This window comes from Palaemon carinicauda, chromosome 1, assembly GCF_036898095.1.
Source record: "Palaemon carinicauda isolate YSFRI2023 chromosome 1, ASM3689809v2, whole genome shotgun sequence".
Taxonomy (NCBI): Eukaryota; Metazoa; Arthropoda; class Malacostraca; order Decapoda; family Palaemonidae; genus Palaemon; species Palaemon carinicauda.
This window is the reverse complement of record NC_090725.1, coordinates 259,165,105-259,193,079: the sequence shown is the minus strand read 5'-3', so window position 1 is coordinate 259,193,079 and position 27,975 is coordinate 259,165,105. Positions and strand designations below refer to the sequence as shown.

Here is a 27,975-nt window from a genome sequence, read left to right as displayed (position 1 = left end):
CCCCCCCCACAGGTAAACAGACATCCGTTTCTGTGTAATGAACACTGGCTATCCCCTCATATAAAGAGGAGGGGTAAACCAAAGGGGATATGATCGCCTCTATAAATGTATATTTTTGTTTGAGAACATGTTCGCTCTCATTCAAGAAAATATTAGTTAGTCAACGATCAAAATTCTTTCGGCAATAATGTTGCGATTCATCGCACATACATTATTCCCACAACCGGATTCGATGCAGACGTTTCCTGGAGGCAGAGAATACGCATGCGCTAGCGCAAATGGACAAGTACATAAATGCGTGCAAGCGATCTTTCTGCCAATAAGGGCTATGTACATCTTTCAATTAGAACTCCGTTCTATTAAGTTGTATATTTATATCCCTTACTGAAACCAGGTTATTCAGTACATTATTTGGCTACTTGTCCGTAGCCAGACATACGGCATTTACGTTCTGTCTCCTTATAGGCATTTTTTCCTTTCTCCCGGTCGGAAGTCTTAGTCTCCTACAAAGGCTTTGGCTGGAAACTTCTCAGAAGCATTTGCGTTCCCTAATAGGGAACGTTTAATATAAATGCTAGTTTACCGATCGGAGACGGAAAAGTACGAATGTTTCTGCCCTAAGAAGGAGAAAACTTCGTTACGAACGCTTCCAACGTTCTCCAACTAAGTTCCGGATATGACTTTTAAGTCGAACTACGCATGTATACTTGTCATGCGCACAGTTCGGTGTTACTACTCATTAGTACACTTATGCTCTTTACCCACCCAACAATAGATTGAAGATATGTCTCAATCCCCTCTTGGGTTTGGTTGGATGCGTTCGGTGATTACCGTACAGTCTCTTGTCCGGAAAGCAATCTCTATGGAGATTCGCTATTATATCATAAGCTGTACTGATTAACTGGTTTACCGTTTGGTATTGGTCTTATTCGGCCAACCAAACTGGATTAGTGGCAGTTGGAGGGAGAACAGGCTGTTCCCCTTCGTTGCAAGAACGTGCATTTGGTTACACGTTTCGACATCTCGAGGTGTGTTTATTGCTATGCACTCCCCCCCCTTACCGCTGGACAATCCGCGGATGATGGGTGGCAGACGAGAGCTTCCGCAAAGAGGCCTGTCTTCTCGTCTTCCCTCTGGACCTGATGCTCTCTATAATGCATCAAAAGAGAGAGGGGGGGGGGGGGGGGCATATGCCATACCATTCCATCCTCTTCGGTTGGTCCGATTCTGAAAGGTACTAGCATTCATCTCTCTTAGAGAACCATCTAGCAGTACGAAGCCTTAGATGGACAGAGGACAACTAGTTGCCCCTATCTGCTCGCGTCATTCCTGGTATAGGAATGTGCTTGCAAAACCACCCAGATAGTGGGCTCCTTGTGTCTTGGAATCATCTTGTATCCAACAAAGTCTTATCTTTGTGGGGTCCCCGACTGTGGTTATGCTCGCAGCGGCCTTGATCTTCAGGCTCCCACTCGACCGTTCCTCAGGACCTCAAACAAGATGCATTCCAAGATCGGTGGGGCGGCCTAGAGGTGTGCCTTTGTTTTTTCCCTTTTTGGTGAAAAAGTCCTCAGCCAAATCAGGATAAGCAGGATCTTATCATTGACTCCAATAGCTTCGCTATGGCATCCCGCAGAGTGGTTCCCAGACCTTCTGCAGCCCCTGGCGGAGCTCCAATATCTTTGCTATGGCAACCCACAGAATGGTTCCCGGACCTTCTACAGCTCCTGTCGGAGATCCGAGGGATCTTCCTCTACGACACGATCTTCCAAGCAGCCACATGCGAACACTTTCCTAAGCCGTAGCTTTGCTTCGATTTCTCGCTTGGGACGATCCTAAACCACCCCTCTCAGAGAGGCCTTTCCCAACAGGTTACTGAAAAGATGTCTAGGTACCTCAGACACTTTTCAGCATCGATCTTCCAGGCGAAGTGTTCGATCCTTTGTGACTGATGTCGTGGAAAGGGATTCTCTCCCATCGTTGCCTTTGCTTATGCAAGTGTGAGATAACTTGTCCCCCGTCGGATCTCAACCTTCTCCTGGGAACGCAGTTCGGGTCCTTCAGTCTCTGAAGGCCCCTCTCTATGAACTGTAGGCCCAGCAGCAGATCACTTCCTTACACGGAAGACGCCCTTTCTACTCACTTGGCCTTTTGACCAAGAGAGTTAGTGTGTTGTACGATCCAACGTCTGATGTCTCCTACACTAGGAGACTGGGAGAAGTAATCCTCAGCGGCGTCCCTGAGTGGATTGCCAAGACTCAAATCCGAGTGCGCTGTACCCTAGGTGCATGCAGCCCATTTTGAATAAAGAGTCTTCGTTCGGTAACCGGAAACCCATCAACTGGGGTTTTACCCAGTGAGGAGTCTGTGGGGATACCTTAAAAGAACGATACCAGCTCGCCCCCGTGTGTCGGCACTGTTGACCAGCACGGGGAAGGTCAAGAGGAGGACCTCAAGGATTTCCTTCCCCTCTGGGATCGGAAGGCAATTGAGGTTACTCTTAATCTAGACTCTCCTCCATCCTAAGACCCAGAGCTCGTAACGTCACTGGCGTTGCTACGTCCTGGCGTTCAAGAAACTACTCTGTGGTGCAGATACTTTTAAGTGGGCATATGGAAGCGTCCATCGACCTTCATGGCCCACTACTGTACCTGCAAAGACGTAACCCACAAGAACATGGAGACCTTTTCCATTGGTCCTGTGGTGGTCGCACAACAAATGGTCTAAACACCTCAGGCTCCTTGATGGACAAGTAACAGAGGGCTGAGAGCTCAGGCTACCCGGATTAGTCTGGGGTGAATGAGTAAGAATGTCTGGCTCCTTTCTTCCTTTCACCTTCTCCCCTCTGGGGGAAAACAGCTCCGCAAGCCTCAGCATAGCTGACCTCACCTCGCTGCAGGTAAGACCCATTTCCCTTGTGCCTCTTAAGTATAGAAGAATACTTTGTTACGTCCCCAATACCTTTTAGAGGGAGGGTATTGGGTAAGTCTTTAAGAACATTAGGTTCTGTACTCGAGTTCCTATTTTAAAGACAAGCCACACTGTTAGTTCCACTCACACACAAGCTTCCACAGGCCGCTATCAGTGCATTACCTCATATCGGCACTTGATTTTAGCGAGGGTAGGGTCCCTTCTACTTTCGATCACAGATCAAAATAGAGAGGACCCTGGGTCATGACCAAGGCCAGTTGGTGAGGACTTCCTCCCTCCTACGAGTAAGTCACCCTATTATAAATAGCGAAGGTTTGTATGTGTCAGAACAAATAACAAATTTGGAAATAATTTTTATTTTTCCTAACATACAAACCTGAAGCTATTTACTGTATACAAATTGGCCCACCACCCTGTCCCCCGAGAAGTCCTGCCATAAAGCAAAGTGGTTACTCAGCCGAGAGGTGTGAGTGAGCGGGGTAGCCAGTCTACCCCACCCGCTAACTAGCGGATGGGGTAGTTATCCCTCACTAAAATTATCTTGGCTCGTCTTTCAGCTGCGCCGAAAGTAATACCCTATTATAAATAGCTTCAGGTTTGTATGTTAGGAAAAATACAAATTATTTCCAAATTTGTTATTTTTCAGCTTTGGTCCTCCTTGGGGCTTACGGGTTCGCCCTCCAAGGAGGTTTTGCTTAACTACATCTGATTGGGTGCCGCTGTCAAGCATTCGTCGTCATCGTCAGAGGTTGATCCTCTGTCTCTTGTCGACGTTGTGGTGTCAGAGGTATCCAATGCGGTATCACCCATCACCTCTTCCACTCCAAACTCTACGGTAGCTGATGGCTTAGTTTCTCCCGTTCCTGTTCAACCTATGAGGGAGAAACTAAGTCCATCGTCAGTCTCTCCTGCTAGTGTTTCTGGCCCTTGGGGGAGTTCACTTACAGAGACTCCTCTTTGGAGGACTGCAGAAGGTCAGCTTGCTGATCCAACGGCCCCCAGAGGTCGCATTCGTTGGAAGGCTCGCCTTCCCCTTCGCCTTAGAGGCCTTCCTTCACCTGCGGTGATGAGGCCCCTCTTTGGTTCAACATCTTCGATGCAGTCCCCCGCAGAGGAGCCTCTAGACCAATCATCCATCACTGCTCTTGCATTGGTCCTGGACCTCTCTGCAGATCGTTCGTGATCTCCTTCGGTGGAAGGTCGTCCTTTTAATGGACACGTCGACCTTCCATTCGACAGACCTGCCGTCTCCATTTCTACATGGGCCTAACAAGGCTCCACCTAAGCACGCTGTTGCGCGCCAACAGCATATGTGCTACGCGCCTATGAGACCTGACGATTGCTCTTTAGTAGCTCGTCAGGCTCCATCACTACGCGCGGATTTTCATCATAACCCTAACACAGGGCATCAAGAGCGTACACGCATACGCTCCAACAGGAGCATAGCTCCATCACACACTCTGAGCGCCCGCATGCGCATATATGCCCATGTTCTCCTACGCGCCCGCGCCCATCTGCGCGCCAACACTTACCTGCGTGCCATCAACCTCCTGCGCAATGGCGCTCTCCTGCTCGCCAGCGCTCCCCTACGCGCCAGCACTCTCCTGCGTGCCAACATTTTCCTGCCCACGCGCATACTCGCCCAACATCTAACTTTCCTGTGCGCCATGCTGCGCACCATCCTATGCGCCAGGTAAGGCCTGCGCACCAACTGTCAATGGATAACAGTACTTCCGGGAAGTCAGCAATGCTGCCTTCTCCCACGCGCCAACCAGTACTAACTCGCCAGCGCTCGCGCCCTCTGCACACGCGCCCATCTGCGCGCAAACCACCTGCGCGCCATCAACATCCTGCGCAATGGCGCTCTCCTGCTCGCCAGCTCTCCCCTTCGCGCTAGCAATCTCATGCGCGCCAACATTTTCCTGCCCACGCGCGTACGCGCCCAACATCTGACTTTCCTGCGCGCCATGCTGTGCGCCAGGTAAAACCTGCGCGCCAACTGTCAGTGGATAGCAGTACTTCCGGGAAGTCAGCAATGCTACCTTCTCCCACGCGCCAACCAATACCAACTCGCCAGCGCTCATCTGAGCGTCAGCCTTCTCCCACGCGCATCCACAAGGACGCGCGCGCTCCCTGCGCACATGCGCCCATCCTCTCCAAGGGATGCATGCCAACATTCTCTCGCGCTTCTGCGCGCCCTGCGCACACGCGCCCATCCTCTCCAAGGGATGCGTGCCAACATTCTCTCGCGCTTCTGCGCGCCCCACATGATTCCAATGCGCGCCCGTGCACCAGAGAACTTTCTCCTGCGCGCCCTACGGCTGGCACAGATGCGCGCGAACACTCTCCCGCGTGCCCGCGCAATCAATGTGATAAGCCTGCACTCTCGCGCGAGCGTCAATATCCTCGCGCGCGTAAGACTATTGAACGACGTACGGCAAGGTCGCCATCGCCCCATTCCCCTCCCTGCAAGCGCATACTGTACCACCGTGCGGTGTAGAGGAAGGGAAACTTCCAGAGGGGTCGAGGATCCCAAGGCTACCACAGGTGAACCCATCAATGGTAGTGACTCCTCCCAGGGATCCTTCAATCCCTTTCCCTTCAAAGGGTATGTCTGACAGCGCGTCTGTCAGCCAACAGCCCTGGTTCGGTGCCCTGATCAGAGCCGTAGCTCAGGCTTTCAAGCCCGTCCTCTCTGAATTGGGACACAGAACCATGGCTTCTTCTACTCCTTTGAAGAGGAAGAGAGTAGTTCTAGACGCGGTCACTTCCCCGAGGGTGAAACTGACTCATGCAGACCTTCGAGGCAGGTTCCTTATTTTCCTCAGAATGCCTCTCCTTCCCTTTCGGACAAAGATTTTCTGTCCCCAAGGGAATCACGCAAAGAGAGACTTTCCCCTATCGCACCAATGGGGGAAACCTCTCCGCGCCGAGGGGTCTACTCAGTCTTGGATTGAAAGGAACATGCCACCCTCGTCAATGTTGGAGTCTTATATTCTTCCCAGGAAGGAATCTAAGGCCTCCAAAACATTGCTGAAGTCCTCTACTAGGACTAGGATGGAGCCAGGTAGCCACTCAGGGAATGTCCGCGACTCTCCCCAAGAAGAGGCTTTGGGGATAGACGGAGACTTCGCTGCAAGTCCTACAGCAGGAAGAGACCAGTAAGAGTCAGAATATGCGTTTTGTTAAGTTCTGACTCTAATGAGGGCTCACAACGGGTTTTCCGACCCAGAAATCCCTCCTCGAGAGGGCAAGGACAGAGTGCAGCCCTGCCCTGGTCTCAGGGGGTTAAGAGTACCAGGGACAAGAACTCGCAACAACTCTCCGAGATGTCCTCCGCCAACCGTTCCGGTGCCACCAACAAGCTACTCCCACCTCCTCGCGTATAGCAGAGGAGGTACTTCGAGATTCTGGAGGAGCCTTGTTTAGCTCTTCCTCTTCACCACTCGCTGGAAGAGCTAACCAGGGGAGTCCCTCTTGAGTCTCTCCAACTGGCAGGTCTCATTCTCGGCAGCCGAGATCCTCAACCAGGAGATAGTTGCGAAGTGTGCTATGCTTCGATATCTGGTTGGGGACCTTAGGTATCCTGATACGTTCTGAGGACTTCTCCAAGGAACGTACCAGGAAAGCTATGGAAACCATCCTTCTCTCAGGTACTCGCACGATCGAGTTTCTGGCCCACCAAGTCCCAAACTTGTGGGCAAATACCATCCTGAAACTTCAGGATGCAGTAGCAGAGAGATTCCATCAGAAGGTCCCTAGCGCCGAGATCAATAGGCTCAGACATTCCTCCCTAGAGGTATCCGTCTTGTTCGAGCCTAAGGATGTGGAACATGCCGCTGAGAGGTGGAGGAAGTCTCATCAAAACTCCCTCCTTCATAGGGCTTTAACATCCAAGCCCTATAAGCCTCTAGAACCACAGCAGTCCCGTCCAGTCAAGACCACTACGACGACAACAGCAGCGAACACCTTGGTGTCTAAGCCCTTTCCTGTCAAAGAAAGGAAAGGCAAAAAGTCCCCCAGGGGAGGCAAGAATCCTAGAGGGAGCAGCCGAGGCCGCAAACACTAGGGTAGGCAGTCCCCCTGCATTTCCACCAGTGGAGGGATGCCTACAAAGCTGCTCAAACAGGTGGAAGCAACTCGGGGCCTCTTCCTGGACAATCTCCGTGATCAGTCAAGGATATCGCGTCCCGTTCATAACATCTCTACCTCCCTTGACGACGAATCCAGTGTCATTGAACTCTCTTGCTATTGGATCGGGAAGGGGCCAAGCCCTTCGGGCAGAAGTCTAAACCCTGTTGAAGAAGGGCGCTCTCCAAGAGGTCCTCGACGGATCCCCAGGCTTCTTCAGTCGACTCTTTCTTGTAAAAAAGGCGTCTGGAGGCTGGAGACCAGTCATCGACCTCTCTGCTCTGAACAAGTTTGTCAAACAAACTCCGTTCAGCATGGAGACGGCAGACACGGTCAGACTAGCAGTAAGACCGCAAGACTTCATGTACACACTGGACCTAAAGGACTCGTACTTCCAGATCCCAGTCCATCCGTCTTCAAGGAAGTACTTAAGTTTCAGCCTAGACAACCGAATGTACTAGTTTCAAGGGCTGTGCTTTGGTCTTAACACAGCACCACAAGTCTTCGCCAGAGTGTTCACCCTAGTATCATCTTGGGCACGCAGGATTGGCATCTGTCTCCTCCGTTATCTGGACAACTGGTTAATCCTAGCAGACCCAGTGTTAACCCTTCTTCAACACCGAGACAAACTTCTGAGACTTCCCACTCAAAGACTGGTATACCTAGGCATGATTATAGACACCACTCTCCACAAAGCCTTTCCATCAGACAACAGGATAGCAAGGCTGAGGAAGGTGGCAAGACCTTTTCTCAGACGAGAAGAACTTCCAGCCCAATCGTGGTTAAGTCTCCTTGGTCACCTTTCATCGCTGGCCCGTCTAGTTCCCAATGGTCGCCTCAAGATGAGATCCCTCCAGTGGCTACTCAAGTCCCGGTGGAATCAAGCGTATGTCTCCCCGGACATCCAGATCCCCATGGTACCTACGGAACTGACAGATCTCCAGTGGTGGGTGGCAGACGAGAACCCACGAAAAGGAGTGGATCTTCTCGTCCTCCCCCCGGATTTGATGCTGTTTTCGGATGCTTCATGAAAAGGGTGGGGGCCCCTCGTGCTGCACCACACAACCAATGGCCTCTGGTCAGTATCAGAAAAGTACCTCCACATAAATCTCGTTGAGATGAAGGCCGTCTTTCTAGCCCTTCAACAGTTCCAACAGTACCTGGCAAGTCACTCTGTGATGGTGATGAGCGACAACACCACAGTGGTGGCCTACATCAACAAACAAGGAGGTACTTTTTTGCAGCAACTATCCCATCTAGCAGTAGAGATAGTGAGATGTGTCGAAATCCACTCGATACCACTAATGGCACGCTTCATTCCAGGCAAAAGGAATGCGCTCGCCGAGAACCTAAGCAGAACATCTCAGATAGTGAGTACCGAGTGGTCTTTGGATCATCTAGTAGCCAGCAAAGTCCTGACTTTGTGAGGTTTTCCGACTGTGGACCTCTTCGCAACAGCCCTAAACTTCAGGCTCCCGCTGTACTGTTCCCCAGTCCCAGACCCCAAGGCTCTCTGGCAAGATGCTTTCCAACAACGGTGGGACAACATCGACGTTTACGCCTTTCCCCCGTTCTGTCTGATGAGGAGGGTACTCAACAAAACCAGAACATCGGTCAATCTTTCAATGACCCTCATAGCTCCGCTATGGCATCACGCAGAATGGTTCCTGGACCTTCTGCAACTCCTAATAGAGCCACCAAGAGAACTCCCTCCACGACACAATCTACTCATACAACAACATGCCAACATCTTCCACAAAGCCGCAGGTTCACTACGGCTTCACGCCTGGAGACTATACAGCATCTCCTCTCTGAGAGAGGATTTTCGCAATAAGTTGCGATCAGGATGTCTGGACACCTGCGAAAGTTTTCAGCAGCAGTCTACCAGGCAAAGTGGAAAGTCTTTTATGGTTGGTGTCGTGGAAGGGGTATCTCTCCACTCGATGCCACTATTTCAACTATAGCGGAGTTCCTCGTGTATTTGTGTGAAGAAACGCGCCTTTCATTCTCAGGAGTGAAAGGCTATCGCTCAGCGTTAAGTCTCGCCTTCAGGCTGAAAGGAATGGACATTTCCTCATCGCTAGAACTTTCTCTACTCATACGTAGTTATGAACTTACCTGCTCTCAGTCAGAAGTGAGACCTCCCCCATGGAACGTGGTTTGAGTTCTCGGGTCTCTTAAGAGACTTCCCTATGAACCATTACGCCAGGCATCAGATCGCCATCTAACCTGGAAGACGGTGTTCCTGCTAGCTTTGGCCTCGGCTAAGCGAGTCAGCGAACTTTATGGTCTCTCGTATGACATTGCCCATTCAAGGGGATGGGGGGAGGTAACGTTCAAATTTGTCCCTGAGTTTATTGCTAAGACTTAGAATCCAGGAGTAGCGGATCCTCGATTCGACTCCTTCCGGATTCCTAGTCTCCGTACTGTAACAGATGACCCAGACCTTCTCTTAGTATGCCCAGTAAGGAGCTTAAGGATGTACCTCAAAAGAACAGCCGCAGCCCGTCCTCGTGTGCCAGCACTATTCGTCAGCACAGGAAGGACTAAGAGGAGGGTCACCAAGAACACCATCTATGCATGGATTCGCAGGGTCAATGACCTGGCATTGAATCCTGACCCTCCTCCGTCACGTCGCCCCAGAGCACATGATGTCAGTGGCGTAGCTACGTCCCTGGCCTTCAAAAGACATTTCTCAGTGACGCAGGTTCTTCAAGCTAGGGTGTGGAAACGTCAACGTTCACATCCCACTACCTGCAAGACGTGACCCACAGGAGACTCGACACGTTCTGTATCGGTCATGTGGTGGCTGCACAACAGTTGGTTTAAAACCTCAAGTTCCATATTGGACAAGTAGCAGAAGGTTGAGGGCATTGTTACCCGGTTTTAGTCTGCATGAATGAAAAGGTTTGACTGGCCCTTATTCTTTTCTTCATCATCCCCTCTCCTGGGGAAAGCAGCATCCTGGGTTTTCTGCATAGCTGACCTCAAACAGCTGCAGGTAAACCATGCTCCCTTGTTTTCCTAGTATTAAAATTAATACTGTTACGTCCCCATACCCTGACGAGGTGGTATTGGGAAAGTCCTAGTCTACAAGTTTCCATTTAAAGAACTTCAGAACATCTTTCTAGGACGAGTCACACTTCTTCATACCTTCACACACAGCTTGAGTAGGCCGCAGACCTTGCGTAGCAAGGTTTTAGTGAGGTGCAGGGACTTTATTTCTTTGGTGCTTACACACTCAAATAAGGAGTCCCCGGGCAAAGCCAAAAGCCAGACTGGCTGAGATGTCTACCCTTCCTAATGGGTGAGTCACCCCTGTTAAATAGCGTGGTTTGTATTCCAGTTACCAAACAAATGACAAATTCGTAGGGGATTCAGCATTATGAAGCTTCATCTGTGGTGGATAATGTGGGAGGGCGGGCTGTGACACCCTAGCAGTACCAGCTGAACTCGGTTGAGTCCCTCGTTAGGCTGGGAGGAACGTAGAGAGTAGAGGTCCCCTTTTTGTTTTTGTTTCTTTGTTGATGTCGGCTACCCCCCAAAATTGGGGGAAGTGCCTTGGTATATGTATGTATGTATACAAACCTTAGCTATTTAACCAAACTTGCCCGCCATCCCTATCCCCCTTGAAGTCCTACCTCCAAGCAAAGTGAGCTCAAGCACAGGTGTGTGAGAGGGGGGGTAGCAAGCTACCCTCCCCTACCCTCGCTAACTATCGGTGTGGGTAGTAAACCCTCGTTAAATATTAATGGCTCGTCATTTCAGCTATGCCGAAAGTAATACCCCTATTAAATAGCTAAGGTTTGTATAGTTAGGAAAAATACAAATTATCTACGAATTTGTCATGTTTTGGCTACTGCATGAGTGAGTGGCATGGTTGGTCCTACTCTCCCCCCACTAACCAGCGGTGAGTTGTTACACCGTGCTAAAAGTCTTTTGGCTGGTTTCAACTATCGCCGAAATATATCTCCATAGTAAAAAGGAAAAATACATATTTCCAAATTTGTCATGGTTTGCCACACTTCCCACCTCAACCACTCCAAAATTCTTAGGCCTAAAGTTACAAGTGTGTCAGTCTCTTCCTGACAGACAGGGGGCAGTGCTACCCCGCCACCGCTCAGTAATTAATGACCGCTTTAATTTTCAATTGGTGTGTCAGTATTTGCTGAAGTCTTACTCCTATTTAAGGACCCAGTTTTGTTATGTTAGGAAAAATACTAATTACTTTTGAAATTCAATTTTTTTATAAAACATTTTATATTTCAGGATGTGGGTGTCACTATACAGCTTCAATTTTTACATTAGTAATGAAAACATCATTAACCATTCTGGAAAGTTACTGACTGATAGTAATTTGAGTAATCATGATTTAGAAGAAAATGACAATTCTGGTATGACGGAGCATCATAAAGTCATGTCAGCAGGATGGTTTAGTATGAACAGAGAAGATGGAGGTCCTTCTTATATCTCTAATTTACCTTTATCTCATGCTGCTGCACTTTTTACGAGTGACACTGCCCTCTGCTGTTTTGTTTTTATTATTCCCATCATTGCTTTCATCATCCTCTTACCTTCTTTTCGGAAGAAACACCTCTCGTCTGTTTTAGTGGTGAGTAGAATTTCATGTAGGCTATAGAATGTATTTGATGTAATGACTCATAAACTACATTTTCCATGAATTCTCATTTGTTCCGTCACTATATACTAACCTTACACCTATATACTAGCCGTTCAAGCTTTTGCAAAGTGTAACTACCCTTTGCTAGTTAGCAGAGGGGGTTAGCCCCACCACTCTACCCACACCTGTACTAGTAAACAACTGTCGCTTTTTATTTTGGCTCGGTAGCGAAAAACTTAGTTTGTTCCGTAACTGACATACAAACCACGCTATTCAATAGGGGTTATTACTTTCGGCGTAGCTGAAATGACGAGCCATTAGAATTTTAACGAGGGTTTACTACCCCACCGCTAGTTAGCGGGGGGTAGGGAGGGTAGCCTTCTACCTCCCCCCTCACACACACCTGTGCTTGAGCTCACTTTGCTCTCGGCTCGGGTAGTAGTCGGACGTGTCCGCTCTCACCCTCGCCTCTCTGACAGCCATTAATGTTTTTTGCTTTCTCTCCTACAGGTTTGAGTGTGAAGTTGGCCTCTGCTATCATGTGCAAATGTCCTGGATTACCCGACCGCCCTTGTGGTACATTTATGTCGGTGGTCGAGACGGACCCTCACAGCCTTTGACCTTACTGTAGGGGCCAACGGTGTGATAGAACTAATAAGTGTGGTGAGTGTAGGGAGTGGTCTACCTCCCAGTGGGAGAGGTTTTCTCGGCAACGGAAGAAGAAGTCCAGGCGGGATATTTCTCCTTCGAAGATTTCTTTGAAAAGAGAAAATCCAAAGGACTCTTCTTCCGTTGCCCAAACCTCCTCCGAAGCTCCCACTCAATCGGTTTCTTCCAAGAGACCGTCGAGTGGTAGCGTAGACCATGGTTCTGTTTCCCGACCTCGGGGTTCGAGAGATGGCGTTGCCTCCCCTAGCGAGGCAGCTCCACCTCTTCCCCCGGGGGAGGATTTAAATGTTAATGTCAATTTAACTGATTTATTCCAGCTTTGGTCTTCCTTGGGGCTCGAAGGAAGCCTTGTTTGACATCATCCGGTTGGGTGCCGCTGTTAAGCAATTGCCGACTTTGGCAGAGGTTGATCCTCTGTCTATCGTTGACGTTGTGGTGGCAGAGGTATCCGATGCGGTATCTCCTACCTCTGCAACTGCTCAACCTGCTGTAGCTGAAGGCTTAGTTTCTCCCTCTGCTCAACCTTCGAGGGAGGAACTAAGTCCAACAGTCTCTCCTGCCGGTGATTCTCCCCATCGGGGAGTTCACTCACAGAGACTCCTCTTCGGAGGACTGCTGATGGTCAGCTTGCTGACCCAACGGCCCCCAGAGGGCGCATACGTCGTAAGGCTCTCCTTCTTCTTACCCTGCGCGCCAGCGCTCTTCGCGCCAACGATCTCCTGCGCGCCCACGATCTTCGGATCTGGGTGCAGAAGGGAAGTTTAAGGCTTCCCCTACTCGCCAGTGCTCGCCAGCGCTCGCCAACGCGCTGTCTACCTTCACCTGCGTCCAACGGTCTCTCCTGCCGGTGATTCTCCCCCTCGGGGGAGTTCACTCACAGAGACTCCTCTTCGGAGGACTGCTGATGGTCAGCCCGCTGACCCCACGGCCCCCGGAGGGCATATAAGGCGTAAAACCCGCCTTCCTCTTCGCCGTAAAGGCCTTCCTTCACCTCACAAGGGTGTTACGAGGCGCCTCTTCGGTTCATCATCACCGCAGTCCGCCGCAGAGGAACCTTGCCGTCGTTCGCCGACTCTACCAGCTACATCCCTGGACCTCTCCGCAGATTGTTCGCGATCTCCTTCGGTGGAAGGTCGTCCTTACAAAGGGCATGCCGACCTTCCACCCGCCAGACCTGCTGACCTGCCGTCGCCGTTCCTGGCTGCTGATGCGCTGTGGGCGCCAACTCATCCCGTTGTAAAACGGGCAACGGTCCCTTTGGGGCATAAAGGGCTTTCGCACAAAATTGTGCATAAGTCCCTTACGCGCCAGGTCTCCCCTATGCGCCAATGATCACCTGCGCGCAAGCGCTCGCCTGCAGATGTTCCTGTTATAGTGCGCAAGCGCTCGCTGCCAGATGTTCCTGTTATAGCGCGCCAGCGCTCACCAGCGTTCACCTGCGCGCCAGCGTTCACCTGCGCGCCAGCGCTCTCCTGATCGCCAGCGCGCTGCTGCTGATGCGCGCCATGCACGCCCACGTTCTCCTGCGCGCCAGCGCTCGCCTACGCGTCAGCGCTCGCCTACGCATCAGCGCTCGCCTGCGCACCAACGATCTCCTGCGCGCCCACGATCTTCTGATCTGGGCGCAATGGGGAAGCTAACCTCTTCCCCTGCTCGCCAGCGCTCACTAACGCGCCATCGGACCCCGCCTGCGCTCCATCCTTCACCTGCGTTCCATCGTGCGCAGTCTCCAACGCGCGCCCACGAGATTGCACAATCCTCTTCGCGTGTGCGAACAATAGCCTTGGTTTGGGTCCCTCGTCAGAGCAGTCATGCAGACTTTTAAGCCTGTTCTCTCTGATCTGGGCCACAAATCATTGGCAGCTTCTTCTCCCCTGAAGAGGAAGAGAGGAGTATCTGACGTGGTAACTTCTCCAAGGGCAAAACTGACTCCTCCGAAGTCTTTGAGGAAGGCCTCCTCACCCCCCCCCAGACTTTCACTCCCTCCCCTTCGGACGAAGATTTCCCGTCCTCAGAGGAGTCACGCGAAGTAGGGCGTTCCCCCATCGCACCAATGGGGGAAACCCCACCTCGCGCCGGGAGTCTTCTCGGGTAGGGGTGGAGAAGAGCCTCCCACCATTACTGTTGGAGTCCTGCATCCCTCCTAGGAGGGAGTCGAAGGACTCTAAGACCTTGCCTAAGTCATCCTCAAGGATTAGACCAGAGCTAGCCAAGCCCTCAGAGAACGTTCACGAGTCCCCCCAAGAAGAGCCTTTGGGGACGGGAGACTTTGCTGCTAGCCCTTCAGGAGGGGAGCTGCAGGAATCAGAGCATGCGTTCAGGCAGGTTCTGACCCTTATGAGGAATCTCAATGGGGTTGCGAATCCAGAGATTCCCCCTCGTGAGGGCAAGGACACGGTCTTGGACCGAGTCTTTGGTACTCAAAAACCCTCTAGGGCCAGCGCGGCTTTGCCCTGGTCTCAAGGGGTTAAGAGTGCCAGAGATAAGGTCGAAGGCCAGCTTTCTGAGCTAGCCTCCTCCAGCCGATCCAGCGCCGGTAACAAACTCTTCCCGCCTCCTCGTGTCCATCAGAGGAGGTACTTTGAGATCATGGAGGAGACTTGTTTAGCTCTTCCCCTACACCACTCTTTGTAAGAGCTTACCAGGGGAGTCCCTCTAGAGAGACTCTCCAACCGGCAAGTTTCGTTCTCGGCAACGGAGTTCCTTAGTCAGGAGGTGGCGAAGTGTGCCATGGAGGCAACTTCGTGGCTGGACATCTGGCTAGGGTCTCTGGGCATCCTGTTACGATCCGAGGACTTGTCCAAAGAGAGTACCAGGAAGGCCATGGAGACCTTTTTACTCTCAGGTACTCGTACAATCGAGTTTCTGGCCCACCAAGTCTCGAGCTTGTGGGCTAATTCCATCTTGAAACGTCGAGATGCGGTGTCTGAGAGATTCCACCAAAAGGTCCCCAGTTCTGACATCAGCAGGCTCAGGCGTTCTTCCATCTTGGGGAAGACCTTGTTCGTGCCTAAGGGCATGGAGCAGGCAGCTGAGAGGTGGAGGAAGTCCAACCAGGACTCTCTCCTACATAGGGGTTTAACATCAAAGCCCTATAAACCTCCAGCAACCCAGCAATCACGTCCTACCAAGAACACAAAACCGGCAGCTACAGCGAAGACAACGGTGTCTAAGCCCTTTCCTGTCAAGGACAAGAAAGGCAAGAAGTCCTCCAGGGGAGGTAAGAATCCTAGAGGGAGCGGCCGAGGCCGCAAACGCTAGGATTGGCAGTCCCCCTACATGTCCACCAGTGGGGGGATGCCTTCAAAGTTGCGCAGACAGGTGGCAGCAACTCGGGGCCGATTCCTGGACGATTTCCGTAATCAGTCGAGGATATCGCGTCCTGTTCACAACATCTCTACCTCCCCTGACAGCGAATCCAGTGTCGTTGAGCTCCCTTGCCATGGGATCGGCAAGGTGGCAAGCCCTTCGGGGAGAAGTCGAGACCATGTTGAAGAAGGGCGTTCTCCAAGAGGTAGTCGACGGGTCCCCAGGCTTCTTCAGTTGACTCTTTCTTGTAAAGAAGGCTTCTGGAGGCTGGAGACCAGTCATCGACCTCTCAGCTCTGAACAGGTTTGTCAAGCAAACCCCGTTCAGCATGGAGACGGCAGACACGGTCAGACTTGCAGTGAGACCACAAGACTTCATGTGTACACTGGACTTGAAGGACGCGTACTTCCAGATCCCAGTCCATCTGTCTTCAAGGAATTACTTAAGATTCAGCTTAGACAACAATGTGTACCAGTTCAAGGTGCTTTGTTTCGGTCTCTCCACAGCACCACAGGGTTTCACCAGAGTGTTCACCCTAATATCGTCGTGGGCATACAGGATCGGCATCCGTCTCCTCCATTATCTGGACGACTGGCTGATCCTAGCAGACTCGGAGTTAGCACTTCTTCGACACCGACACAAACTTCTGGGACTTTGCCAAGATCTGGGGGTCATGGTAAATCTCGAGAAGTCTTCTCTGCTTCCCACTCAAAGACTGGTATATCTAGGCATGGTCATAGACACCAATCTCCACAAAGCCTTCCCATCAGACGACAGGATAGCAAAGCTGAGGAGAGTCGCGAGTCCTTTCCTCAGACGAGAAGAGCTTCCAGCCCAATCGTGGTTACGTCTCCTCAGTCACCTCTCATCCTTGGCTCGTCTAGTTCCCAACGGTCGCCTAAGAATGAGATCTCTCCAATGGCGACTCAAGTCCCGGTGGAATCAGGGTCACGATTCCTCGAACGTCATGATCCCTATGGGTCCTGCGGAACAGACGGACCTTCAGTGGTGGGTCACAGACGAGAACCTACGAAGGGGAGTGGATCTTCTCGTCCTCCCCCCGGATTTGATGCTGTTTTCGGACGCCTCAAAGAGAGAGTGGGGTGCTTACGTTCTGCACCACAGGACCCCAGGCCTGTGGTCAGAATCAGAAAAGTGTCTCCATATAAATCTGCTAGAAATGAAGGCCGTATTCCTGGCCCTTCAACAGTTCCAACAATACCTGGCGGGTCACTCTGTGATGGTGATGAGCGGTAACACCACAGTTGTGGCTTACATCAACAAGCAAGGAGGTACCTTTTCAGAGCAACTATCCCATCTCGCAGTAGGGATACTGAGATGGACCGAAGTCCACTCGATTTCACTATCGGCTCGCTTCATTCCAGGCAAGAGGAATGCGCTCGCCGACAATCTGAGCAGAGCGACTCAGATAGTAAGTACCGAGTGGTCCGTGGATCATCTAGTAGCCAACAAAGTCCTGAGTTCGTGGGGTTGCCTGACTGTGGATCTGTTCGCTACAGCGCGGAACTTCAAGCTCCCGCTGTACTGCTCCCCAGTCCCGGATTCCAAGGCACTCTGGCAATAGGCCTTCCAACAACAGTGGGACAACATCGACGTGTACGCCTTTCCCCTGTTCTGTCTGATGAGGAGGGTGCTCAACAAGACCAGAATATCGGTCAATCTCTCGATGACCCTTATAGCTCTGCTATGGCATCACGCGGAAGTGTTTCCAGACCTTCTGCAACTCCTAACGGAACTTCCGAGAGAACTCCCCCACGACACGAGCTACTCAAACAACCACACGCCAACATCTTTCACAAAGCCGTAGCTTCGCTTCGGCTTCACGCCTAGAGACTATCCAGTATCTCCTCGCTGAGAGAGGATTTTCGCAACAAGTTGCGATTAGGATGTCTGGACACCTGCGAAGGTCATCCGCAGGAGTCTACCAGGCAAAGTGGAAAGTCTTCTGTGGTTGGTGTCATGTAAGGGGTATCTCTCCACTCGATGCCACTATTCCAGCAATAGCGGAGTTCTTCGTGTATTTGCGGGAAGAAATGCGCCTTTCAGTCTCAGCAGTGAAAGGCTATCGCTCAGCCTTAAGTCTTGCCTTCAGGCTCAAAGGAGGGGACATTTCTTCCTCGCTGGAACTTTCCCTACTCATACGAAGTTATGAACTTACCTGCCCTCAGTCGGAAGTGAGACCGCCTCCATGGAACGTGGTTAGAGTTCTCAGGTCTCTTAAGAGACCTCCCTACGAACCATTATGCCAGGCTTCAGATCGCCACCTAACTTGGAAGACGGTGTTCCTACTAGCTTTGGCCTCGGCCAAGCAAGTCAGTGAACTTCATGGTCTCTCGTATGACATCACCCATTCAAGGGGATGGGGGGGAGGTAACGATCAGATTCGTCCCTGAGTTTGTTGCTAAGACTCAGAATCCGGGAGTGCCAGACCCTCGGTTCGACTCTTTCCGGAATTTGAGTTTTCGTTCTGTAACAGATGACCCAGACCATCTCCTACTGTGTCCAGTAAGGAGTCTGAGGCTATATCTCAAAAGAATGGCTGCAGTTCGTCCCCAAGTGCAGGCATTGTTTGTGAGCACTGGGAGAACAAAGAGGAGGGTTACCAAGAATACCATATTGGCATGGATTCTTAGGGTGATCCATCTGTCCCTGAATCCTGACCCTCTTCCGTCACGTCGCCCTAGAGCACATGATGTCAGGGGCGTAGCTATGTCCCTGGCCTTCAAGAAGAACTTTTCAGTGACACAGGTTCTACAAGCGGTGGTGTGGAAGCGTCGGACGACCTTCACAACCCACTACCTGCAAGACGTGACCCACAGGAGGCTCGATACATTCTCTATCGGCCCTGTGGTGGCTGCACAACAGCTGGTTTAAAACCTCAGGCTCCTTAATGGACATGTATCAGAAGGTTGAGGGTATTGTTACCCGGTCTTAGTCTGCATGAATGAAAAGGTTTGTCTGGCCCTTATTCTTTTCTTCATCCTCCCCTCTCTTGGGGAAAGCAGTATCCTGGGTTCTCTGCACAGCTGACCTCAAACCATTGCAGGTAAACCATGTTTTCTTGTGTTCCTAGTATTAAGCTAATACTGTCATGTCCCCATACCCTGACGAGGTGGTATTGGGTGAGTCCTAGCCTAAAGTTTCCATCTAAAGGACTACAGGTCAACTTCCTAGGACGAGTCACACTTCATAACTTAACACACAGCTTACGTAGGCCGCAGCCCTTGCGCAGCAAGGTTCTAGCGAGGTGCAAGGAGTCTTTATTGTTGAGTGCTGACACACTCAGATACTGAGTCCCCGGGCAAAGCCAAAAGCCAGTACTGGCCGGGACTTACCACCCTTCTTAAGGGGTGAGTCACTCATATTAAATAGCGTGGTTTGTATTTCAGTTACGGAACAAATGACAAATTCTTAGGTAATTTGCATTTTTCCTAACTATACAAACCTTAGCTATTTAATCAAACTTACCCGCCAGCCCTATCCCCCTTGAAGTCCTACCTCTAAGCAAAATGAGCTCAAGCACAGGTGTGTGTGAGGGGGGGGAGGTAGCAAGCTACCCTCCCTACCCCCCGCTAACTAGTGGTGGGGTAGTAAACCCTCGTTAAAATTCTAATGGCTCGTTATTTCAGCTACGCCGAAAGTAATTACCCATATTAAATAGCTAAGGTTTGTATAGTTAGGAAAAATACAAATTACCTACGAATTTGTCATATTATTTTCGGCGTAGCTGAAATGACAAGCCATTAAAATTTAAGCAGGGTTTACTACCCACACTGCTAGTTAGCGGGGGTACGGGAGGGTAGCTTGCTAACCCCCCCCCTCACACAAACCTGTGCTTGAACTCACTTCGCTCTCGGCTTGGATGGTAGTCGGACGTGTCCGCTGTCATCTCGCCGCTCATTGGCGGCCATTAATGCTTTTTCTTGCTTTTTCTTTTTGACAGGTTTGTGTGTGAAGTGGGTCTCTTGTTATTATGTGTACCTGCCTTGGATTACCTGACCACCCTTGTGGAACATTCATGGTCGGCGGTCGAGACAGACCCTCACACCCTTTGCCCTTACCGTGGAGGTCAACGGTGTGATAGTGATAATAAGCGTAGTGAGTGCAGGGAGTGGTCTACCTCCCAGTGGGAGAGGTTTTCATTGCGATGTAAGAAGAAGTCAGACGGGATATTTCTCCTTCAAAGGTTTCTTTGAAAGGAGAAAAACCCAAGGACTCTTTTTCCGTTGCTCTAACCTCCTCCGAAGCTCCCACCGGGCGAGAGAGACCGTCGAGTGGTAGCGTAGACCGTTGTACTGTTTTCCAAGTTCGTGGTTCCAGAGATGGCGTTGCCTCCCCTAGCGAGACAGCTCCACTTCTCCCCACGGGGGAGGATGTGTCACTAATCCATCTTTGTTCCGCAACCGAAATACAAACCACGCTATTTACCTAGGGTTAACTTTCGACGTAGCTGAAATGACGAGCCATTAGAATTTTAATGAGGGTTATTCACCCCCGCGCTAGTTAGCAGGGGTAGGGGAGGGGTAGCTAGCTACCCCTACCCCCCTCACACACCGGTGAACTGCTCCACTTCACTTTTGGCTCGGACGATGAACAGACGTCTCTGTCCCGTCCTTGCATGGCAGCCATTAATGTTTTGTCTTTATTAATTACTTAATTTTCTTATACTTAATGTATATATAAACATTCTTATGTTTATGTATATATTTGAGTATAGAAATACAGTAAGTTTCCTTTTCAGTGTTTGTGCTGTGTGTGTGTGTAGGAAGTCCACTCAATTGTACGACAACATCTCCGTGTGGTTCCAGGCCCTCACGGTGACATTTCATGGGTCGCGATCTCTTCCTTGGTCCTTCAGTCTCCCTTTGGCAGGCGCCGTGGGGAATCGTCAGCGCTGGACTTTATTTATTAATCTGTTTCTCCGCTGTTCCTCCTTCCCTACGGGGAACTTGGTCTATCAGCGTAGGGAACATGGGAGTTTAGTTTGACTACGGTCTCTCTCTCTCTCCTTGAGGTCGTTCACCCTTTTTATTACGTATTACGGTAGCTTCCTTCCCGTTGCGGGTTGAGTTGCTACTCCGTTTATTTTATCTCAATTATTTTTAATTAATCTAATTGTATTTGTTAACTTTTCAACTCTGTGTAGAACGTTTCCCTTTGGGGTTCATTCGTTCTTACGATTAGTGAACATTCTTTGTTGAATTACATAATTATAATTGTTATAATTCTGTTTTGTTACAGTTCTCCGCATTTCCCCCCTTCCTGTGAGTGTTAGTGGGGGAGGAGGGCGCATTCCTGGTGCGTAATTCTTATGTTCTTTTCTCTCAGGGGTTCCTCTTCGGAGTTTCCCCGGGGGAATAAATGTTAACTAATTATTTTGTTTTCACAGTTAACTATCTAGTTTTTCGTTTCCCTAATGTGCCAACGAAGCAGAGCTGTCCTGTTTGGGCCTGGAGAGTCTGCTGTTGCCGCCTCCTCTACGACTTCGTCATGGGCGTGTTCCCTTCTCCTAGAAGTTCTCCCGTGACAACTGTCAGCTCCTTAGTTCATTTAGAATGCTCAGGAAGTTCGCCTCCATGGGTGGGTTACTTCCCTTCCGAGGGAGGTTCCCTTCCCAGGTTTGAGTTTTTTCCCCTTCAGGGGGGGCAACTTCTCTTACCTTAATAATTACCTGGTTGGTTTTCTCCTGGTCCGCGGGCAGTTATGCTCTTGGTGCTGTCAGCTCCTTAGTTCATTTAGAACGCACAGGAGGTTCGCCTCCATGGGTGGGTTACTTCACTTCCGAGGGAGGTTCCCTTCCCAGGTTTGAGTTTTTTCCCCTTCAGGGGGGGCAACTTCTCTTACCTTAATGATTACCTGGTTGGTTTTTTCCTGGTCCGCGGGCGGTTATGCTCTTGGTGCTGAGCGACCATTTTGTAACCATGCTCAAGGGGCTGAGCGGTTGCATGGCCGGACCTTTGAATTCGTGCGATTATGCTCTTGGTGCTGAGCGGTCGCACTTGGAGCTATGCTCAAGGGGCTGAGCAGCTGCAGGAGCTCCTTTTCGGAAGGTTGCTCTTTATGGTCAGCTTGCTGATCCAACTGTCCTAAGGGGTGCCTTCATCAGTTCTTCTTGTCTCTGCTACGAAGTGTTCACCTCTCTCGTTCGCGAGAAGGACACTAATAGAGACTCCTCTTCGGAGGACACCCCTGCTGTTGTTGCTGATGTTGCTGAAGGCTCAGTTCCCCCCTCCGAACATCCTTTGAGGGGGCAGCTGAGTCCAACGGTCTCTCCTGCGAGTGTCTCTCCCCCTCGGGGGAGTTCACTAACAGAGACTCCTCTTCGGAGCACTGATGATGGTGCTCCTGTCCATGGTCGTCTTCATCTTCAGCCGCAGAAGATCCTCCTCGACGAGAACAGACGTTGCAGCTGCTTTGCTAGACCTTTCGGCAGATCGTTCGCGATCTCCGACACCTGCCAGGCCTTCTTGTACGCAGACGCGCAGTGGGCGCCTCTCCACCCCGTTTTCCAACGGGCACCGGTCCCTTCGGGGCAAAGGGCTTATCTCACAATGTGAGTAAGTCCCTTTAGTGCCAGGTTTTTTACCTGTGCAACCTTGTTCTCCTGCGCGCTCGCGCGCAGTAGTTCGCAAATACTCCACTGCTGTGGACCAGTCTTTTGCTTAATCAACACTCCAGCGATCTCCTGTAGCTGAGTCTCCCCGTAGATCTCCTGATCACCAACGCTTCTGGGACCTTCTGTGCAGCTACGCGCCTTGTGCACCATCGGTCTCCTGAACGCCCACGATCGCCTGCTCGCCAGCGCTCATCTGTTCGCCCTTTTCTGATGTGTGCAATGCGCGCCAACGTTCGCCCTCGCGCCTACGATCTCCGGATCTGGGCGCAAGCAGGGAGATTATTTCTTCGCTGAACTCCACGTTCACCTGCTCGCCAGCGCACATCTGCACTCCCTTTCCTGATGTGCATGATGCGCGCCAACGTTCGCCCACAATCTTCGGATCTGGGCGCAGGCAAGGAGTTTATTCCTTCGCCTCCTCGCCGACGATCTCTCTGGTTCTGCACCCTCGCTGATATCTTCTGGCCACGCAACTACGCGCCTACGATCTCCCGGTTCCTGTCTCATCGCGTGCAGTTCAAGAAGTTCCTACGCTAGCACACAGGCGCTCACAGGTTCTTCTGGGCTCGCAGCGCCCTTCTGGAGTATCGCGCCAAGCGCGCCCCCCCGCGGTTCCAGTTCCAGTGCGCCAACGCACCAGCACGCTTCCACTTCACACCGCGCCGCCCAGGAGACACCTAAGCTAGCGCATGGGCGCTCTCTTTGCGCGCCCGCGCGATTCTTGGCCTGCGTGCAAGCGTTTTCAACGTACGCGCCCACGCGTTAACTGTCCTGTACGCGATTGGTGGCTACGCGCCATCGCTCGTCGACGCGCCATCGGTCTCGGGCGCCCGCACGCATGCACGCCCGCGCACGTGCGCACCCATTTTCGCTCGCACGCAAACCAACAGTTTTCTATCGCGCGAGCGCCAGCGAGCCATCGCTTGCCAAAACACTCCATCACTCGCCTACGCGCCATTGGTCTCCCGACCGCCAGCGCTCGCCCTTACTACCGCGCTCGCCCTCACCTGCGCGCCCACGCGCATTTTCGCCTGCGCGCCCGCGCGTGGACCAACGATTTACCATCGCGTGAGCGCCAGGGCGATTTCGAGCGCGATTCCCGTCGGGTTTTCGCAACACGGGCAACCTGGCGAGTCCTCTGGAGCGCGTACTTCCAGATCACGATCTTCACCCCGTAAACGCAGAGCATGGCACGTGCAAGAGCAGGAAGAATCTCCAGAGAGGTCTGGGCAACATTCTTCTTTTCAGGCAGGCCCCATCATCTCTACTCCTCAGGATCGTTCGATTCCCTTCCCCCCAGCGGGAGTCGCTGACACTGCGTCTGTCAGCCATCAGCAGAGGAGATACTTCGAGATCATGGGGGAACCTGGTTTGGCCCTTCCTCTCCACCATTCCGTGGAAGGGACTTACCAGGAGTTTTTCTCTCGAGAAAGTCTCCGCACGGCAGTTGACTTTCTCGACTTCGGAGATCTTAAGCCAGGAGAAAGCCGCAAAGTGTGCCATGCGCGCCACTTCGTGGCTGGACGTCTGGCTTGGATCTCTGGGCATCCTGTTGCGATCCGAGAATTCGTCCAAGGAGAGCACCAGGAAGGTCATGGAAACTTTCTTCCTCTCGGCCACGAGCACCATCGATTCCCGGCTCACCAAGTCTCGAACTTGTGGGCAAACTCTATGTTGAAGCATTGAGATGCAGTGACCGAGAGGTTCCTCTCGGAAGTCCCAACCATGGATGTCGGCAAACTCAGACACTTCCATCCTTGGAAAGACCTTTGATTTGAGCCCAAGGACGGGGATCGGACAGCTGAGAAGTGGGGAAGTCGAATCACGATTTGCTCCTCCAAAGGCACTTGCATCCAGACCCTACAAGCCTCCAGCGCCTCAACAACAACAGCCTCGTCAGCCTAGGACATCGGAACCGGCCCCGGCAGCTAAGACAAGGTGTCTAAACAGCAACCCCCTCCTGTCAAGAGACAAGAAGGGCGGGAATTCCTCCTGGGGAGGCAATAATCCTAGAGGGAGTGGCCGAGGCCGCAAACGCTAGGATTGGCAACCCCCCTGCATGGTCCCCAGTGGGGGGATGCCTAAGGTTGCGCGCTCAGGTGGCAGCAACTTGGGGCCGATTCTTGCATGATCTCCGTGATCAGCCAAGGATATCGTGTCCCGTTCTTTACATCTCTACCTCCACTGACAGACAATCCAGTGTCGCTGAGTCCCTATGCCATGGGATCGGCAAAGGGGCTAGCCCTTTGAGCAGAAGTCGAGACCATGCTCTAGAAGGATGCTCTCCAAAAGGTCATCGACGGCTCCCCCCCGGCTTCTTCAGTCGACCCTTTCTTGTAAGAAAGCGTCTGAAGGCTGGAGACCTGTCTCGACCTCTCAGCCCTGAACAATTTTGTAGAACAAACTTCGTTCAGCGTGGAACAGCAGAGTCGATCAGGCTTGTAGTGAGACCACAAGACTTCTGAATCAGGCCTATGGTCAGAACCAGAAGGGTACCTCCACATCAGTCTGCTAGGAATGAAGGCCATATTCTGTTCCTTCAACACTTCCAACAGACCCTGGCGAGTCACTCCGTGAACGACAACTCCACGGTAGTGGCTTTTCCAACAAGCAGGGAGGTACCTTTTCATAACAGCTTTCTTATCTTGCAGTAGAGATACTGAGATGAACCGAAGTCCACTCAATACCTCATCGGCTCGCTTCATTCCGGGCAAAGGAATGTGCTCTCCGACAGTCTGAGCAGGGCCTCACAGATAGAGAGTACCGAGTGGTCTTCGCCCCCCCCCCCCTGGTAGTCAACAAGTCCTGACCTTGTGGACCTGTTTGCGACAGCCTTGAATTTCAAGCTGCCGCTGTACTACTCCCAGTCCCAGACCCCAAGGCACTCGGCAAGATGCCTTCCTACAACGGTGAGACAACATCGACGTCTATGTCTTCCCACCGTTCTGTCTGTTGAGAAGGGGGCTCAACAAGACCAGACTATCAGTCAACCTGTCGATGACTCTGATAGCTCCGCTGCAGCATCATGCAGAGTGGTTCCCGGAACTTCTGCATCTCCTTACGGAACTCCTGTGAGAGCTTCCCCCACGACACGAGCTACTCAAACAACCACACTGCAACATCTACCACAAGCCGTAGCATTGCTTCGGCTTCACGCCTGGAGACCATCCAGCATCTCCTCACAGAGAGAGGCGTTCCGCAACAAGTTGCGGAGCAGATGTCTCGACACCTGCGAAAGTCATCCGCAGGGGTCTACCAGGCGAAGTGAAGAGTCTTCTGTGGTTGGTGTCGTGGGAGAGGTACCTCTCCCCTTGATGCCACTATTCCAGCAATAGCGGAGTTATTGTATATCGGCGGGAGGAAATGCGCCTTTCGCTCTCGGCGGTGGAAGCCTATCGCTCAGCCTTAAGCCTGGCCTTCAGGCTCAAAGGTATAGACATTTTCTCCTCGCTGGATCTTCGCTCATACGAAACTACGAACTTACCTGCCCCCAGTGGGGGCTCTGAAGGGATCGCCCTGCGAACCTTTACGCCAGGCTTCTGATCGTCACCTGTCTTGGAAGACGGTGCTCCTGCTCGCTCTGGCCTCGGCCAAGCGTGTCAGTGAACTTCATGGTCTCTTGTACGACGTCGCCCATTCAAGAGGATAGGTGGAGGTAACGTTCAGGTTCGTCCCTGAGTTGGTTACTAGACTCAAAATCTTCGAGTCCCGGACCTTCGGTTCGATTCCAGGATTTCGAGTCTCCGTTCTGTAACAGATGACACATAGCTTCTCCTACGTATGCCCAGAAAGGAGTCGGAGGAGTTATCTTAAAGAACAGCTGCAGTTTGTCCTTACGTGCAAGCCCTGTTTGGGAGCATAGGGAGGACGGAGAGGAGGGTCATCAAGAATGATTTTTCAGCCTGGATTCAAAGGGTCATCTATCACGCCCTGAATCCAGACCCTCCTCCGTCACGTTGCCTTAGGGCACACGATGTCAGAGGCATCGCAACGTCCCTGGCCTTCAAGAGGAACTACTCGTGACGCAGGTGCTACAAGCCGGAGTCTGGAAGCGTCAAATGACCTTCACAGCCCACTACCTGCAGGACGTGACCCACAGAAGCCTCGATACCTTTTCTATCGGCCCTGTGGTGGCTACACAACAGCTGGTCTAACCTCAGGCTCCTTAATGGACAGGTAACCGAAGGTTGTGGGCATTGTTACCCGGTTTTAGACTGCATGAATGAAATAAGTATGTCTGGCCCTTCTTTCTTCATCCTCCCCTCTCTTGGGGAAAGCAGTATCCTGGGTTCTCTGCATAGCTGACCTCAAACCTCTGCAGGAAAACCATGCTTCCTTGTGTTCCTAGTATTAAGTTAATACTGTCGCGTCCCCCATACCCTGACGAGGTGGTATTGGGAACGTCCTAGCCTAGAATTCCATCTAAAGGACTTCAGGTCGACTTCCTAAGACAAGTCACACTTCTTCCCTCCACATGCAAGCTTAGGTAGGCTGCATGTTTCTTGCGTAGCAAGAAACTTGCGAGGTGCAGGGACTCTTTCTCGAGTGCTGCTCACTCGGATTCTGAGTCACCAGGTAAGCCAAAGCCAGTAAGGCTGGGGACTTTCCACCCTACCTAAGGGTAAGTCACCCTATGTAAATAGCGTGGTTTGTATTTCGGTTATGGAACAAATGACAAATTCGGAGATAATTTGTATTTTTCCTAACCATACAAACCTTAGCTATTTACACATACAGTAGGGTCCCGAATTACACGTGTTCTAATTACGCGATTCCTCAATTACGCGATCGATAGTTTTTAAAAATTAATTTTCCTGTATTTGCGAGGAGCATTCTAAATCCGCGAGTCAAGCACCGCGAAGCGTAGGAAATCTATTGTTTTCTTAATTGTATTGGGGGGGGGGGGTGATGGTTCCCCGATGTCTGAGAAGGGGGGGGGGGGAGAATGTGAGAGAAAGATTTCTGTTCAAACATTTTAAGACTAGTTTTGGATGAAAAATGTTAAGGTTTGCCCATCTGTTGTGTGAACTTGTCGCTAGGCCTAGCCTAACTGTCCAACACCTATATGTATAATACTGTATTCCATATTTGTACTAATTAATTTTTATACTTACGTTGTGATTATGGTGAAAAATCCTTATTCATTAAACTTTAAATTAAAAACCATCAAAATAAAGACTATTTTATATCATGCTACTGCCAAACATGTCACCACAACCAAACCCATTACTTTGTTTAGTACGTTCCATCGCCGATCATAACGAACTCGCTAACCAATTTTAACATCTGTCTATAGGTTAACTTTTGCGGCAAAAGATATCTTACCAGGTACTATGTAATAATAATGTTATAATTAATGTTTTATTTATCCTTAGAAAATCAAAATATATGAAATATGAGCAATTTTGTTTCGTGTTGTTAAACGCATTTACTCCTGAAAGTGATATTGAAGAGCTTTTACTAAAGATGTTATTATAAATAAAGATTATAAATAGGTGGTAAAATATCTATAATTAAAGTGTAGCAGCATCAAGAAATGTTGGGGTTCGCCCTTTACATAAGAATGTAGGCTACTGTACATTGGATTAGACAGAACGTAGAAAAAATCAATTAGGGAAAAATCGGTATTCGATATCCTCTTCATCAGCATCGTCATTCGTCAATCGGGCTTTTTATT

The 27,975-nt window shown here is 51.0% G+C and overlaps 1 protein-coding gene across 3 annotated transcripts in view; it reads left to right on the top strand.

Annotated features, from left to right (window-relative positions):
- Positions 1-27,975, top strand: part of LOC137655533 (uncharacterized) — a 166,431-nt gene that overhangs the window by 14,625 nt on the left and 123,831 nt on the right. For all 3 annotated transcript variants that reach the window (XM_068389433.1, XM_068389441.1, XM_068389450.1), the window contains one exon: positions 11,332-11,674. In XM_068389433.1, the coding sequence (XP_068245534.1) occupies positions 11,332-11,674 (343 nt within the window). The remainder of the gene's footprint in view (positions 1-11,331; positions 11,675-27,975) is intronic.